Genomic DNA, 16,088 nt, shown 5'->3' with positions numbered 1-16,088 from the left:
AGGACAGATGTTAGGGGTAGATTCTTTACTCAGCGAGTCGTGAGTTTATGGAATGCCCTGCCAGTAGCAGTGGTGGACTCTCCCTCTTTATGTAACTCCAAACGGACCCCACCACCAGGGATATATTTCCCTCCCCTCCCCTATCAGCGTCCCGCAAAGACCACTCCCTTCATGACTCCCTCGTCAGGTCCACACCCCCCACCGACCCAACCTCCACTCCCGGCACCTTCCCCTGCAACCGCAGGAAATGCAAAACTTGCGCCCACACCTCCCCCCTTACTTCCCTCCAAGGCCCCAAGGGATCCTTCCATATCCGCCACAAATTCACCTGCACCTGCACACACATCATCTATTGCATCCGCTACACCCGATGTGGCCTCCTCTATATTGGGGAGACAGGCCGCTTACTTGCAGAACGCTTCAGGGAACACCTCTGGGACGCCCGAACCAACCAACCCAACCACCCCGTAGCTCAACACTTTAACTCTCCCTCCCACTCCACCGAAGACATGCAGGTCCTTGGACTCCTCCATCGGCAGAACATAACAACACGACGGCTGGAGGAGGAGCGCCTCATTTTCCGCCTGGGAACCCTCCAACCACAAGGGATGAACTCAGATTTCTCCAGTTTCCTCATTTCCCCTCCCCCCACCTTGTCTCAGTCGATTCCCTTGAACTCAGCACCGCCCTCCTAACCTGCAATCCTCTTCCTGACCTCTCCGCCCCCATCCCACTCCGGCCTTCACCTTGACCTCCTTCCACCTATCACATCTCCATCGCCCCTCCCCCCTACCTTTTATCTTAGCCTGCCTGGCACCCTCTCCTCATTCCTGATGAAGGGCTCTGGCCCGAAACGTCGAATTTCCTGTTCCTTGGATGCTGCCTAACCTGCTGTGTTTTAACCAGCAACACATTTTCAGCTCTCCCTCTTTATGGGCATTTAAACGGGCATTGGATCGGCATATGGAGGATAGTGGGCTAGTGCAGTTTAGGTGGGCTTGGGTCGGCGCAACATCGAGGGCCGAAGGGCCTGTACTGCGCTGTATTATTCTATGTTCTATGTTCTTATATAGAATAGCAAAGTACCAGACCAAGCTTTTTTGGGCTACAGTAACTTTTTAAATGGAGGTGAAATGTCTTTCCACTAAATCCTCCGAAATATTGGCACTAAAATGCAGATTTCTATTCAAATGAAATCTCTCAATAGAATCAGAATCATCCTCTGAGTTACTTCCTCCTTTCTTCATATACTCTAAGCTTTTCTCTCACCAAGTCATATTAGATTTCCCTCTTTGAAGATGATCAAGCTTTCTCCCATTTTCCTTACTTTCTTTCCCCTTACTCTCCAATTCAAACTGTCTATTTCTATTTTCTTTTTCTATTTCTCTTTGTTTACCCTTTGTTGACTTTCATCTCCTTTTCCTGGATTCACAGTGGCTCAGTGGTTAGCACTGTTGCCTCACAGCACCAGGGTCCCATGTTCAATTCCAGCCTCAGGTGACTGTGTGTGGAGTTTGCACATTCTCCCCGTGTTTGTGTGGGTTTCCTCTGGGTGCCCTGGTTTCCTCCCACTCTCCAAAGATGTGCGGGTCAGGTGAATTGGCCATGCTAAATTGCCCGTAGTGTTAGAGGCATTAGTCAGAGGGAATTGGTTCTAGGTGGGTTACTCTGCGGAGGGTCGATGCGAACTGGTTGGGCCGAAGGGCCTGTTTCCACACTGTAGGGAATCTAATCATTAAAGTTCTCATTTCGCTTTCTCTCACTTTTTCTACCACAGCAAGTTCTTTCCCGTTTCTTGTTGAATCTTAACTAATTCTACCAGTAACATCAATTTTAGGTCTCCCTCTTTATAACTTAAACTTTTAAATATTTCATCTTTGTGAGGCACTGCATCTATTTCTACCTGCAATACCTCTCTCATTATAGCCTCAGACAAAGCTTTCAATAATCCACTGTCAAGACTGCTCCCCCCAGAACTGTCTTCACAGTCATCAAAGCCATTTTTTGTTTTACTCCAGTCCATGTAATAAACAGTGTTATTGTGAAGTGTATGTCCAGTATTTCCATGTATTCATTTCTTTAAAGAATCACTAATCACTCTTAAATTCAATGGATTTCTACCTCTCAAATAGTCCCAATTTGTGATGATCCTGTTGATGGTATGCTGAACAAGTCAGATCCCAAAGTGAAACTTGGCATGTTGGCCATGAGTTTTCTTTCTGTAATTTGGTTACAAGATGTCACCAATGTACCTTTAACTGAAGAACTCATGTTTGTGACAAAAGGGAAAATAATATCAAATGTTTATATATTTTAAAAGATCAGATCACAACCATGTAAAAAGATTCAACACTTTCTCTCAATAACATCCTTTATTCATTCAACCCCAGCGAAATATCCTTCTGACTTCATTTTATAATTTCTTAATCAATTGACAAGGTTTCCCTTCTCAGCAACCTTCTGCACGTACACAAGATGGAATATTGCATGCAATTCTGGTCTCCTTCCTATCTGAAGGATGTTGTGAAACTTGAGAGGGTTCAGAAGAGATTTACAAGGATGTTGCCAGGGTTGGAGGGTTTGAGCTAAAGGGAGAGGTTGAATAGGCTGGGGCTAATTTCCCTGGAGCGTCGGAGGCAGAGCGGTGACCTTATAGAGGTTTACAAAATCATGAGAGGCATGGATAAGGTAAATAGACAAGGTCTTTCCCCTGGGGTGGGGGAGTCCAGAACAAGAGGGCATAGATTCAGGGTGAGAGTGGAAAGATTTAAAAAGGCTTAAGGGGCAACATTTTCACGCAAAGGGTACGCGTATGGAATGAGCTGCCAGAGGAAGTGGTGGAGGCTGGTACAATTACAACACTTAAAAAGGCATCTGGATGGTATATGAATAGGAAGGGTTTAGAGGGATATGGACCAAGTGCTGGCACATGGGACTAGATTAGGTTAGGATATCTGGTCAGCATGGATGAGTTGGATTGAAGGGTCTGTTTCTGTGCTGTACATCTCTATGGCTCGATGTGACTCTCTCCATCTTTCAGAGATGATAGACACTGGCTAACTCACTGTCTTTTTGAACTTTGATTACCGTATGACTATGAAATAGCATGAATCTGCTGATAAGGATCACTTCTGAAATGAACCTGTTTCTGGCCCCCATTCTCATCTGCTGTAAGATTCAAATTAGTAAGCGCTTTAGCAATTAGCTTCCCAGTAAGCTTAACATTTCGTGCAAATCACATGATTTACTGCAAACGACAGTTTGACTCTCTGTTCAAAATTGACTTTTTATTGCAAAAAAAAGTCACATCCACAGAACAAAAAACCAAAACAATCATTTACCTCTAGTTTAGAATCTGGGTTTCCCGAACAGTAAAAAACATAGTCCTACATCATGGTACTATTAGGCTAGAAATTTGCAAATCTAACTCTTTTATTCAAAACGGGAGACAGACAGCAGGATCATTAGAACCAGATAGTTTGGGAGCAGGCCAATTGGCCCATCGAGTCGAGTGTATGGTGCTGGAAAAGGGAATAAGCCCTTCTTCAGGGATTCAATCCCATAGAGTCCACACTGACCCTCCAAACCGCATCCTATCAAGACCCAAGCCCCTATCCCTATAACCCTGTATTTCCCCACAGCTAATCTAACTAGCCTGCACATCGCTGAACACTACAGGTAATTTAGCATGGCCGATCCACCTAACCTGCACATCTTTGGACTGTCGAGGAAACCAGAGCACTTGGAGGAAACCCACACATACAGCTGCCAAGGCTGGAATCGAACCCAGTTCCCTGGCACTGTGAGGCAGCAGTGCTAAGCACTGAACTACCGTGCTACCCCATAAAAAGGTTAGAAATTTCCCTCAAATGGTTGTAGAACAACAATTTTGATTTTGTTTTTCCCCAATCACCCTAGGTGGGACTTGAACCCATGACCTGCCTCTGAGGCAGGAGCACTATTACTGTGTCACAGGAAACCTGTAGAACAGGGGTCAGGAACAGGAACCATTTTGTGAACATGATACATTTAACAGAGTTATATACAGAACACAACGACTACCATTAAAAACTGGACCTCATCTATGATCTCCAATCATTACATAATAAAAAGCATATTCCAAGCTAATTTGAAAGCAACAATTATTGCATTAGAGAGTTCTTGAAGACTTAACCTTGCTTCTTGCTGTGGAGAGAGTTGAGAATTGATTGAACTAAAAATTCAAGTGCCATTAATTTTCTGTTCATAACAACTTTTACTTAACTCAATGCACATATTTTCTACCTGATTTTCTTCAAACTCAAAAGATGTTAACTGTCTTCTCTAACAAACTCCTTTCTGAACATTGCAGCTTTAAATTGAGTTCATTATCCAAAGTTACAAAGTTCAGAAATGTTTAAAGCGTGATAACACAACTGTTCATTTTGTGGTTGCAATGATTTCTGATTTCAATTGTTTAATAAAGATTATTGTATTTTAAAAACAATCCAATGCCATATGAGCCAGGTATGTTCGATTTTAATGGAACAACTTATGCGCTTTTAAGTAATCGTTAACCTTTAAGTAACTGATGGCTAACTTATTTGGGATGCTGTCGTTTGATTATAAAAGTAAATATCTGTTGAAGCCATTTTGTTCTTCACACTAATGAGGTTTACGGGAGAATATGGTAATGTTCCCAAATCTAGCTTTTAATTAAACAGTGCTCATCAACTTTGGCTGAGATGATACTTAGGGCTGCTTTATTGATTGGTAACACTAATTTGGCAAGAGTTTTCCAGGCACTGTAACATCATATAATTTCGATTTGGAGGTGCTGGTGTTGGACTGGGGTGTATAAAGTTAAAAATCACACAACACCAGGTTATAGTCCAACAGGTTTAATTGGAAGCACACTAGCTTTCGGAGCACCTGATGAAGGAGAGTCTCTCCGAAAGCTAGTGCTTCCAATTAAACCTGTTGGAAAAAAACCTGGTGTTGTGTGATTTTTAACTTCATATAATTTCAGATTGCTTCTATTCACACACATCATAAACACTGATACACTGCCTGAAATCAGCATTCTTGAATTTCTACAAATTTGGTTAATATCAGATATACATCATCCTATCAATGGCCTAAAACCCCTATTGAATGTTGGAAAACAGTGACTACAGTATAAGTAGGATCACTTCAACTGCGGTTTAAAGGCATGAATTAGTTACGCCAGTAGTAAACTCTTTCATATTATTCCCCAGTCAGGGGTATTTTAAAGCAACTACCCCTCCCTTTCCTGCTCATCTTGTTGCATTTACAATCATTACAAGTCTCTTAATCCAGTGTAACATATACAAACGATGTAATTGGATAAGTATCTGAAATAAGATCTTGTTATTTCCCTGGGAGTGATTTCATTGCTATTATCCTTTTCTGACCTATCCCATCACATTCAACCCTGCACAACTGCATTGGGCTTTGTAATTCATTAACTTAACACGAGTACAAGACAGTGCATTTTTACCCAACCTTGAGAAATGACAATTCCTTTGCATGACATTCAAATTATTTTCGGTTAATATATGACCGTGTCACATACCATTTATTGTGCGTGTGAGGGTTTCTCAGCTGATAAACACTATCTTCAGTATTTTAGGTGTAGTGTATGTTAATAGCTTTTTTGATGCAAATTTATTTTGTTGGATTCAGTTTTTGGCAATTGTATTGCCTGGTGTCAAAAGTCACACAATGCCAGGTTGTAGTCCAACAGGTTTATTTGAAATCACAAGTTTTCGGAGCACTGCTCCTTCATTAGGCGAAATCTTCACCTCACAAAGGGGCAGTGCTCCGAAAACTTGTGATTTCTAATAAACCTGTTGGACCATAACATGATGATGTGTGATTTTTGACCTTATTCACCCCATATCGTGCTGTGATATTGATAGTGTTGGTACCCATAAAATGTAAAGCTATTTCAAGCACGATTGGCTGTCAGTACTTCAGTCTGCCCAGTTGCTCCTATGTGGAAGGCTGTACGATTGAAAGGAACTGTTCCTACTGCCCTTGTGCTTTTTGAAGATTGTTCGTTCATATATTGCTTTTTAAACAAAATGTGGTACTACCTTCATACACCTAGCAAATATTGCAGTCACAAATGCAATGCATTAAATATAATACATGTAATGCATAGCTGTTTTGATCTTAAAGACTTGCATCATTTATCCTTCAAAAAGCTAAAGTTGGCCATATACTTGAATATTATTTGTACACTTCAAAAGAAGACCAAAGTGATATGGGAATAATTGCAGATATGTTTTTTCTTAGTATCATCCTTCCATTTGCTTAAGATCTCCGTAGCGAAAATGTTAAAAGCGATTTTTAAAATGTTATACCTAGGCACGTGGATAAATTCGAAGTAATAAGGCAGAGTCAACATGGTTTTGTGAAAGGGAAGCCTTGTCGAGCCAACTTATTGGAATTCCTTAATCAATAACTGTGCTGTGAATAAAGGAGGAGAACTGCTGGATGTACTATACTTAGATTTTCAGGGGATATAAAACGTGCCACATCAAAAGGTTACTGCTGAAAATAAAAGCATATGGCATAGAAGGCAACATTGACATGAATAGAAGATTAATTAGATAATAGGAATCAGAGAGCAGCCATAAGTATATCTTTCTTTTGTTGGCAAGATGTAACAAGTAGTATGCCACAGCGATCCATTCTAGCACATCAACTATTTACAATTTATCGAAATTACTGAAATGTCAGGAGTGAAAGTGTGGCTGCCTAACTTGCTGATGACACAAAGTCTGAAGAGGATAGAAGGAAATAAATAGCGAGTTTTGAGAAGATTTGTAGCTCAGTTCGAGGTTCTGGATGTAGGTTTGCTCATGAGAATGAACCTTCCAGCTCAGCGAACAAATTTACATCCGGAAATAAAGATTAAGTGAGTGGGTCAAGAATTGGCAAATGTAGCATTATAGGCAAAATGTGAAACTGTCCAATTCAGCAGAAAGAATAAAAAAAATCAAAAAATTGAGACAGATTAGAGAGCTCTGGCATGCAGAGAGATCTAGGTGTCCTAAGCCTACTGCATGAATTACAAAAGGTTCATATGTATGTACAGCACGTAATCAGGAAAGTCAATAGAATGTTATTGTTTATTGAAAGGGAAATCAAATACAATGATAGGGAGGTTGTTCTTCACTTGAATGGGGCATTGGTGAGACTTTTTATTCAATAATGGGATGAGGGTATTCCTGGCTAGGCCAGCTTTTATTGCCCAAAGGGCAGTTAACAGTCAATCACATTGCTGTGGGTTTGGAGTCACACACAGGCCAGACCAGTAAAGATGGCAGCTTTCTTCCCTGAAGGACATTAGTGAACCAGATAGGTTTATCCTGACAGTCAGCAATGGTGATTAGTTCCTTAACTTCAGATTTTTAATTGAATTCAAATGCCACCACTGCCGTGGCAGGATTCAAACCCAATCCTAGAACATTACCTGGGTCTCTGGATTTACCATCCACTGATAATACAACTCAGCCAACACCCAGGACACTTAGGTGGATATCTGGAGCATTTTGTGTGGCACTAATTTCCATACGTCAAGAAGAATGTAAATACTATTGAAATAGTTCAAGACGAGTACCTAAATAGATAGAGTGGGCAGATTGCCTTTTGAGGAAAATTTGGGCAACTTGGGCTTGTATCTGCTGGAGTTTCAAAGAGCAAGTGGCAACCTGATTGAAACATATAATGGTCCTGAACTGTCTTGACAAGGTGGGAAGGAGGTTTCCCTTTGGAGGACAATGTCGAACCAAGTGTCACTGTTTCCAAATAAGCTGTTGCCCATTTGAGACAGGGCTCAGAAGGTCATGAATTTTTGGAAATATCTGTCTCAAACGTTGGTGAGAGTCTTTTAAGAAGTTGCAAAGTTCTTGATAAGCGAGGGTTTGAAAGTTAATTGGGAATAGGCATGACTGTGGACAAAAGCTTTTCAAAGCGTCAAGTGGTCTAGTCCTGCTTCAAGTTTTTGTTTTATTCGCATGAAGAAATAAGAATGCAGCAACAGCAGCTGCTTGCATTTATACCGTACCTTCAACAGGGTGATTGCGGCAGATCATACTAGACCCTTCTGGGACAATCCCAGGCTCAGATAATTCCTCTTAATTTTGGATTAAGACAGACCCTGAAGACACTAACTTGGAGTGTAAATGACTGACCCAGCCTCTCCAAGCAAAGGAACATGATAGCATTCTCTAAATAGCCCATTTAACAAGTTTATACCAAATTAAAACAACTAATATGAATGGGTCTGAGCTGCTCCTCGCTAGTATACTCCCCACCAAAGACAGCAATGGGATCAACTCCTCAAGTTAGCCATCCCAGAAGGAAAATCCAGTGAAACTGGTCAATGACTCATGACTGTGAGGGTTAGCACAGTGGTTATAGTTGATCCTTTGCGTTTCCTCTTCTGGATGAGTCATAATGACTTAGCAGTTAGTGCTGCTGTCTCACAGCACCAGGGACCCAGGTTCAATCCTATCCTCGGCTGACTGTCTGTGAGGAGTTTGCACATTCTCCTTGTGTCTGTGTAGGTTTCCTCCGGGTGCTCCAGTTTCCTCCCACAGTCCAAAGATGTGCAGGATAGTTGAATTGGCCACGCTAAATTGCCCATGAGTGTCTAGGGATGTGCAGGCTTAACCATGGTAAATGCAGGGTTACAAGGATAGGGAAGGGGAGGGATGCTCTTTGCAGGGTCAGTGTAGACTCAATGGGCTGAATGGCCTGCTTCCACACTCTATGGGTTCTGTGATGCAGAACTGATTTGTGCACCTCAGTGTAGTGCTCCAGCACAAGCAATACTTTCATTTTCAAATACCACTGTGTTTGTCCCCCCTCTGGGATATGTGATACATTTTAAGACATATCAATGCTTATTAAAGGGACAGGCATGGATTATAGGAAATAGGATAAAAATATAATCTTCAACAACCCAGTTTTATTTCAATTTACATCACAATAAACTTTAAAAATTTCAAATTTGAAATTTTCATGGCTATTCTCAACACTCCTGACATTTCATAGCCAACAGCCTTCTGTATGTACCTACATTAAAGAAAGAAATGAAATTCAGGAAGGGAGCTCAAGGATGAAAGAAAAAATAAAAATGTTGCCTTTTAAATGGCTACCATAACAAGAAAGAAACAGGGGGTGGGGGGGGGGGGGGGGGGGGGGGGGGGGGGGGGGAGGGATTGAGAGTAAAGACAGTGACAGAGATGACTAAGTGTGCACTAAAGCAAGATCAAATGCCCAAGATGGCAGAATTGAAGGAGCACAGAGATCTCAGAGGATGTTAATGAGATAGAAGATTTACAAGAATGGTTCTAGGGATGAGTTACGTGGTAGATTAGGGAATCTGAGACTATTCTCTCCAGAAAAGAGAAATTTGAAAATATATTTGGGAGGTGTGTTCAAGATAACAAAGGATCTGACTCCATCCACAGGCACTGTTCCTGTTGGTAAAAAGGTTAGAAACCAGGGGACACCAATTTTTTTTTTCTTTTATTCATTCACAGGATGACAACATCTCTGGCTAGGCCATTCCTAATTTCCCAGAGGACAGGTCAGATTGCTGTGGGTCTGGAGTCACATGTTGGTAAGCACGGCAGTTTAGACTGGATTCCCTACAGTGTGGAAACAGGCCCTTCGGCCCAACCAGTCCACACAGACCCTCCGCAGAGTAACCCACCCAGACCCATTTCCCTCTGACTAACGCACCGAACGCTATGGGCAATTTAGCACGACCAATTCACCCGACCTGCACATCTTTGGATGGTTTTCTTCCCTAAAAACATTAGGGGACTAATTCAAGATGATTGGCAAAGAAAGCATTGGTGACATTGTAAGTTTTAGTTTATTTTGCAGTAGAGTTGTTAGAGCTTGGTTGTCCTATCCTGAAGTGTATTGGTTAAACCTGTTTTCTATATGTAACATAAACACAAAAGCACAATAGATAAGCTCAGCTGGTGGTAGCTACACTTGTTTACAATTCATGACATGTCACATGACATTACTGCTTCCAAAAATATACTTTATTCATAAATCTTGTAAAGGAACATTACAAGAGATCTCAACTTCAAAATTCGGCAGAATGAGACTGAACTTAGATATGATAATGGCCGTATTGTGAACATTATACATTCCATACATGGCTGACAGCCTGAAGGTCAAACATTTCAAATTGAAAACTGCAGAAAATGCAAGAGAAAATGATCTTTTCTCCATACCCCATGTTCTGCTCTGAGGTGCCTCAATATAATATCATTGTGCTTAATGTTAACAATATGCAATCCTTACAAGGCACAGGCCTCGAGGGGATCCACCACCTTGGTGTACAACAGCTGAAAAGGTCAAAGACGGTATCCCTTCCCATGGTGTCTCTGCAGCAGCTGGAGAAAGCTTTAACACAGCCCCCAGCAACTATTCCTGCACTTTGGAATGTGCCAGTCTATAACATTCAGACACGGGCAACTCCTTCACAGTGGAAAACCAGCGAGTCACAGAATTGGTACAGAGCAGGAGTTGGCAGTTCAGCCCATCATATCTGCACAGGCACACCAAACAGCACCCTTCCAGCTACATTTTATGTTTATCTCCGTGCATGCCCCTGGGAACAGCCCGTGTCAGGAATCAACAAAAGGAGTGAATTCAGACAATGTAAAAGATCCTTTGTTTAAAAGCCCGTAGAATGCACATGGAGAATTTTAACTAATGACTGGAAACCCATCTAACCAGATGATTGTGATATTGGCCCAAGTGTATATTAGTCTCTTCTAGTGGATGAATAAGCAGCAAGAAAGCATGAATCTTGATGGTCCTCTTCCCCCTCCTACAACCTGAACCAGGCCCATCTCACCATAAAGTACAGCAATTAGGCAATGACTGACCAATCAGATGGCACAGTGCCAAGCTGGGATGTGTGCATAAAATAGGTATCAGATAATAAGTGTGGAAGCAGGCCATTCGGCCCACTGGGTCCACACCGACGCTCCAAAGAGCAATCCACCCAATCCCAGTACCCTGTACCCTGAAGTTCCCATGCTTAATCGAAGCAGTTTGAAAATCCCAGGGCACTATGGGCAATCTAGCACGGCCAATCCACCTAACTTACACATCTTTGAAATGTGGGAGGAAACTGAATTGGACATGGGGGAAAATGTACAAACTCCACACAGACAGTCGCTCGAGGTTGAAATCGAACCCGGGTGCCCGGTGCTAAGAGACAGCAGTGCTAATCACCGAGCCAATATGGCTCATCTGGAGGAGGGAAGGACAGAAGATCAACTGTAACCAAAAGATAAACGAACGCAGTCAACGGAGGTTGAGATATGTTCCATTTACAATTATCAGTATTAGCCATGTGTTCCTGTATCCTGTGGTTTAATAACTATTCTAGGCTGGAAGTCCTTTGCTGATTAGCTCTCCAAATCTAGTCATTAATTGCAATTGACCCTAGTCTTACAATTAAAATTAAAACAAACACAAGATATTATGAAAAAAAGAGCAAAATACTTTGGATGCTGGAAAACTGAAACAAACTGAATGCTGGAGAAACTCTGCAGGTCTGGCAGCATCTGTGAAAAGAGAAGCAGAGCTAATATTCCAAAACTGGTATGACTCTGAAAACAAATAGTCATATCAGACTAGAAACATTAGCCCTGTTTCTCTCTCTGTACAGATGCTGCCAGACCTGCTAAGTTTCTCCAGCATTTTCTGTTTCTATACTAGATCATACAATGTGAGGAAGACCTTTCTGGTGCAGTAAGTGGTTAGAATCTACACTGAACTGAGGGATACATGTGACTTTCAAAAAAGAATTGGATAAGGAGCTGAAGAGAAAACATTTGCAGGACTAGGGAAATGGCAGTAAACTAGAATTAGCAGATTTACTCTTTTGGAGAACTGTAACAAACAGTAGACAAAACGATCTTGTCCTGTAACCATGTCGTGTCTCATATCAAGACCAATGTCCACTTACTGAGTAGTCCTCTTTTAATAAAGCAGATTTATTTCTGTAGTAACAACACACAGCCATTTCCAAAACAGCAAATGTACACGGCTCTGCAAAATTTCTGAAGTGCTTTAAATTGTTCTTGATATTTTGGCAGACTCTGGTTGAGTCCTTGCATTTAAGCCAGAAGCCAATGTTCAAGTCCCATTTGTCTCAGATGTCCAGGACATGGTGATTAAAATATCTAAAACACACTGATCTTACTAACATAACTCCAGGAACTACTTCCATAACGAGGGGACAAGAGTAGTTGGCATTGCTCCCCCCACAGGGCCAGGGACTGGGCGACTGTGCAAATTCCACAAAGACATTCTCCCTGCATCTGTGTGGGTTTCCTTCAGATGATCTGGTTTCTTCGCACAGTCCAAAGATGTACAGGCTAGGTGGATTGGCCAAGGTAAATTGCCCCCGTCGTGTCAAGGATGTGCAGGCTAAGTGGATTAGCCATGGGAAATGTAGGGTTATAGGGTAGGGGTTGTCAGTGTGGGCAATGTGGACCAAATGGCCTGCTTTCAGCTGTACAGCTTCTGTGAACACTAGGTTTTTTCTCTGTAAACTGTAGAGCTAGCTGATCCTCCTTAACTGGGTTCATAAGCGCAGTGTTAATTCCTCATACTGCTCTTTGAAATGAACTTTACAAGCAGGAACCGGTCATGTTTTTTGGCCTTAAGTATCAGTTCCATCAAGTTTCATGGTGGGTTTTTCTCTTTAAGACCTGGCGAATTTCTCCCTGTGTCTTACCATCCTCATTAGCTATTTACCCAAACCCTTTTGACTATATTCTACCCTTGCTGTACCCAAAAACCCACCACAGTCAGATACCCAGAGAATGAATCTGTATTGCCAGCATTAGCACCATCTTTGAAAGCCAATGGGGACATCTTGACGAGCTCTGTCATTCTGGGGCTGCCCTGCACAGCTCTAGACATTTGTCCCAGACATGGCAGAGAAAAGAAACCTGGTTTCTCAGTCAGGCTTTTGGATGAGCAGGTGAACAGGGTGGTGCACTGGTGAAATATTCTCATTCCTAGGACAACACAACATCAAATGCTGCCAGGCTGGACTGAGGGCACCATCCAGGCTGACACAGTTTCTGCCATCTGGCGGAATACCCAACACTGTTGGAAGAAGGTCAATGATCTCCTCCACTCTGCCAGGGTAGGTGCCACCATCTTGACCCTGATACCTCTCACTCTCTGCTACTGCACCTACCTCCCCACAAGACACACATTCTACCACTCTCACTACTGCCTGCAACACTCTCCCACTCCGGCTCCTTGGCACCACTGCTCCTGCGTGCACTGTCTACTCACTTGCTCGCAACCACCTCCCCACCTGCACCAACAATGAACGCCTGTTCCACCCACTTTCATCTCCTGAAATAGCTGCACCTCTCTCATTCCAGAAGGAAAACAGCCCACAGGAGGCAAAAGAGCCAGGACAGGTGGCGAGCTGCCTGACATTCAGCACCTCACCCCAAATGAGGAGGGGCCCTGACTGATTGCCCCAAGTGACTTAATGATTATGTCCAAGTCCCTGGCTTTGATACGTTCACTCAGCCATGATCATATTGAATAGCAGGGTAGGCTTGACGGGCTGAATGGTCTGGCTCCTGTCCTTATGAATTGTTAACTTATTGCACACTGTTGTAACAAGTGGTCCTTGCTTGGTTTTGTCAAAAAGAGGTCTCAGACACACAACCTCAGAAGGTGCCCTTGAGTTCTGCAACAGGACTCCTACCCAAAGGCAGCACCCCTTCAACTTTGCTGACACTTGCTGACAATAGGGACACTTTTCCAGACTTTGAGCCTTGTATCTATGGCTGAGGAGCAAAAGGCAGAAAAAGATAAGGCAAGGCAGGGATACTGTGAGCATCCAGGTAGATTCAGAGTGAGTGAGTGCTATGAGAGCAAGTGAACAGCCTGGAGCTGCAACTGGACCAATGCATGAACCGGGTGCATCCCCCTCAGCACTCAGTGTTCTTGCTGCAGCATTACAATAAATATTCTTGTATTGAATTGTATTACACCCCAGCAATGAAGGGAACACCCGAAGGAAACCCACACAGACACAGGCAGAATGTGCAAACTCCATACAGACAGTTGCCTGAGACTGGAATTGAACCTGGGTCCCTGGCGCTGTGAGGCAGCAGTGCTAACCACTGTGCCGCCCCAAGGTGTGGGTAATAATGGAAAATCAGCCTCATCTCAAAGTGGGTATCAGTATTCGGCATCACATCAGACATAGCTACATTTCTTTCTTGAGCTTAACAAGCAAGAAGTTTACTAGCATCTCTCAATAGAGAGGAAGATTCCTGCACTGCAGGGGTAGTGTCTCTACCTGTGGGCCTGATGACCAGGTTCAAGTCCCACATGCTCCAGGAGTGTAATAACCACACCATGTTAAAATATCTACAATGTAAAAGGGGGATGCTATTTCAGTCCAAAATAAGGAGAAATGATTTTACTTCGAGGATTGTGAACCAGGAGTCCTCTGCCACTGTCTCTGAGTGTGTTTATGGGAGGGATTGATCGAGTTCTGATTCCCAACACAGGCTTATAGGGATGGGGTGAGCAAAAGTTTTTGATGTAGGCGAAAGTGAGGACTGCAAATGCTGGAGATCAGAGTCAAGATTAGAGTGGTGCTGGAAAAGCACAGCAGGTCAGGCAGCATCCGAGGAGCAGGAAAACCGTCGTTTCGGGCAAAAGCCCTTCAAAAAGGTTTTGCTTTGTTCACTCAGCCATGATCAAACTGAATGACAAGGTAGGCTTGGCGGGCTGAATGGCCTGGCTCCTGTTCTTACGAATTGTTAACTCACTCCAAACTGTCGCCAACACCGCTGTAACAAGTGGCCCTTTTGTCAAAAATGAGTTTTCGAACGTGAAACATGTGTTAGTCTCTTTCTCTCTCCCAGTCCTGCCTTCTGACTAGACTGGAGTAACATTTTGCAAAAAGATCTTTCCTTTAACGTTTACGGAATCATCACATCGCCTCTCAACTAGTCCTTCCTGACAGAAACAAATCCACTAGCTTTTCTCCCAAGTGTCTCTAGTTTTGTGCTGACTGTAAGGGGGGGGGGGGGGGTCTACAACATTTGTACTATTGTAACAATGGCCTCCTCCGAGCTGTAGATCAATGCTCACAACCCTGGTGCCCTCGAGTGAACGCTATCTCCTGTAAACGTTACCCTGAAGGATCTTGCCATGTTAACAGTGAGGGCGTGTCAGGAACGTCGGCTCGGGAAACGCTTATTATAAAATCCATAGCTTTACTTGGAAGGAAGTGAGGCTTTGTGTTCATACGCCGAGTAACATCAAACACTGGGGTTTTCAAAACAGCAGCAAGTTTAAACGTGTAACTGCTCAGTGCTATTATCAGTAATTGGAGTAAATCGCTCCATCACAGCACAGTGCAGCAAACTTTTCCACAAGTTAGCAAATTCACATTCTCCAATCTGCATAAATCAGACAACAGTGGGGAGAGAGAGGGGGGAAATAAAACCATATTACTCACAGATAACAGCAAATCATTCTAGTCCAGACAGCCTAAAATCACAAAGCTCACTGCATATGGCTGACCTCAACACTCTTGTCAGTATTGGGCTTTTAACTTTACATTTGCTAGAGATCCCTCCTCTTTAAAATATTGGTAACGCCTCTTTCACAGAACAGTGCAGAGGAAATCAAACACGGTCAGATGGTGTTTTTGAAACCGTCTTTGTATCCTTTTCCCAATTGTGAGGGCACTTGTTGCTGGGAAAACAACCGAGGCAGGAGTTTTGTTTTTATAACCTCTGGAGGGAACAGTTATTTAAAGAGGCAGTTGCTTATTAGCAGGGAGCTAGCTATAATCACGTTCCAAAGTTGAACTGTTACAAAGCAACACCCATCCCCCAAACAGAATAGCAGTCTGTTTAACTGTTGAAAGTTTCCTGCATGAGTTGTTTTCGTTTTTACCCTGTTTCTGTCAAATTGAAAGAACACTCGAAAAGCAATTCTTAATAAAATGAGAAAATGCGTTTTACCCATTATTA

General features: G+C 42.8%; 1 protein-coding gene across 3 annotated transcripts in view; it reads right to left on the bottom strand.

The window, feature by feature from the left end:
* st6galnac (ST6 (alpha-N-acetyl-neuraminyl-2,3-beta-galactosyl-1,3)-N-acetylgalactosaminide alpha-2,6-sialyltransferase) overlaps window positions 1–15,652 on the bottom strand; it is a 120,869-nt gene extending 105,217 nt beyond the window's left edge. For 2 of the 3 annotated variants that reach the window (XM_060844800.1, XM_060844803.1), the window contains exon 1: window positions 15,569–15,652. Coding sequence is in view for 1 of the 3 variants with exons in the window: in XM_060844802.1 (XP_060700785.1) it covers window positions 15,569–15,585 (17 nt within the window). In the remaining 2 variants the exon portion in view is untranslated. The remainder of the gene's footprint in view (window positions 1–15,568) is intronic. The other variant, XM_060844802.1, reaches the window with a different exon arrangement.
* Window positions 15,653–16,088: the final 436 nt, after the last annotated feature.

The sequence above is a fragment of the Hemiscyllium ocellatum genome, chromosome 25, assembly GCF_020745735.1.
Source record: "Hemiscyllium ocellatum isolate sHemOce1 chromosome 25, sHemOce1.pat.X.cur, whole genome shotgun sequence".
NCBI classification, from domain to species: domain Eukaryota; kingdom Metazoa; phylum Chordata; class Chondrichthyes; order Orectolobiformes; family Hemiscylliidae; genus Hemiscyllium; species Hemiscyllium ocellatum.
This window is presented reverse-complemented; position numbering and strand designations above follow the sequence as displayed.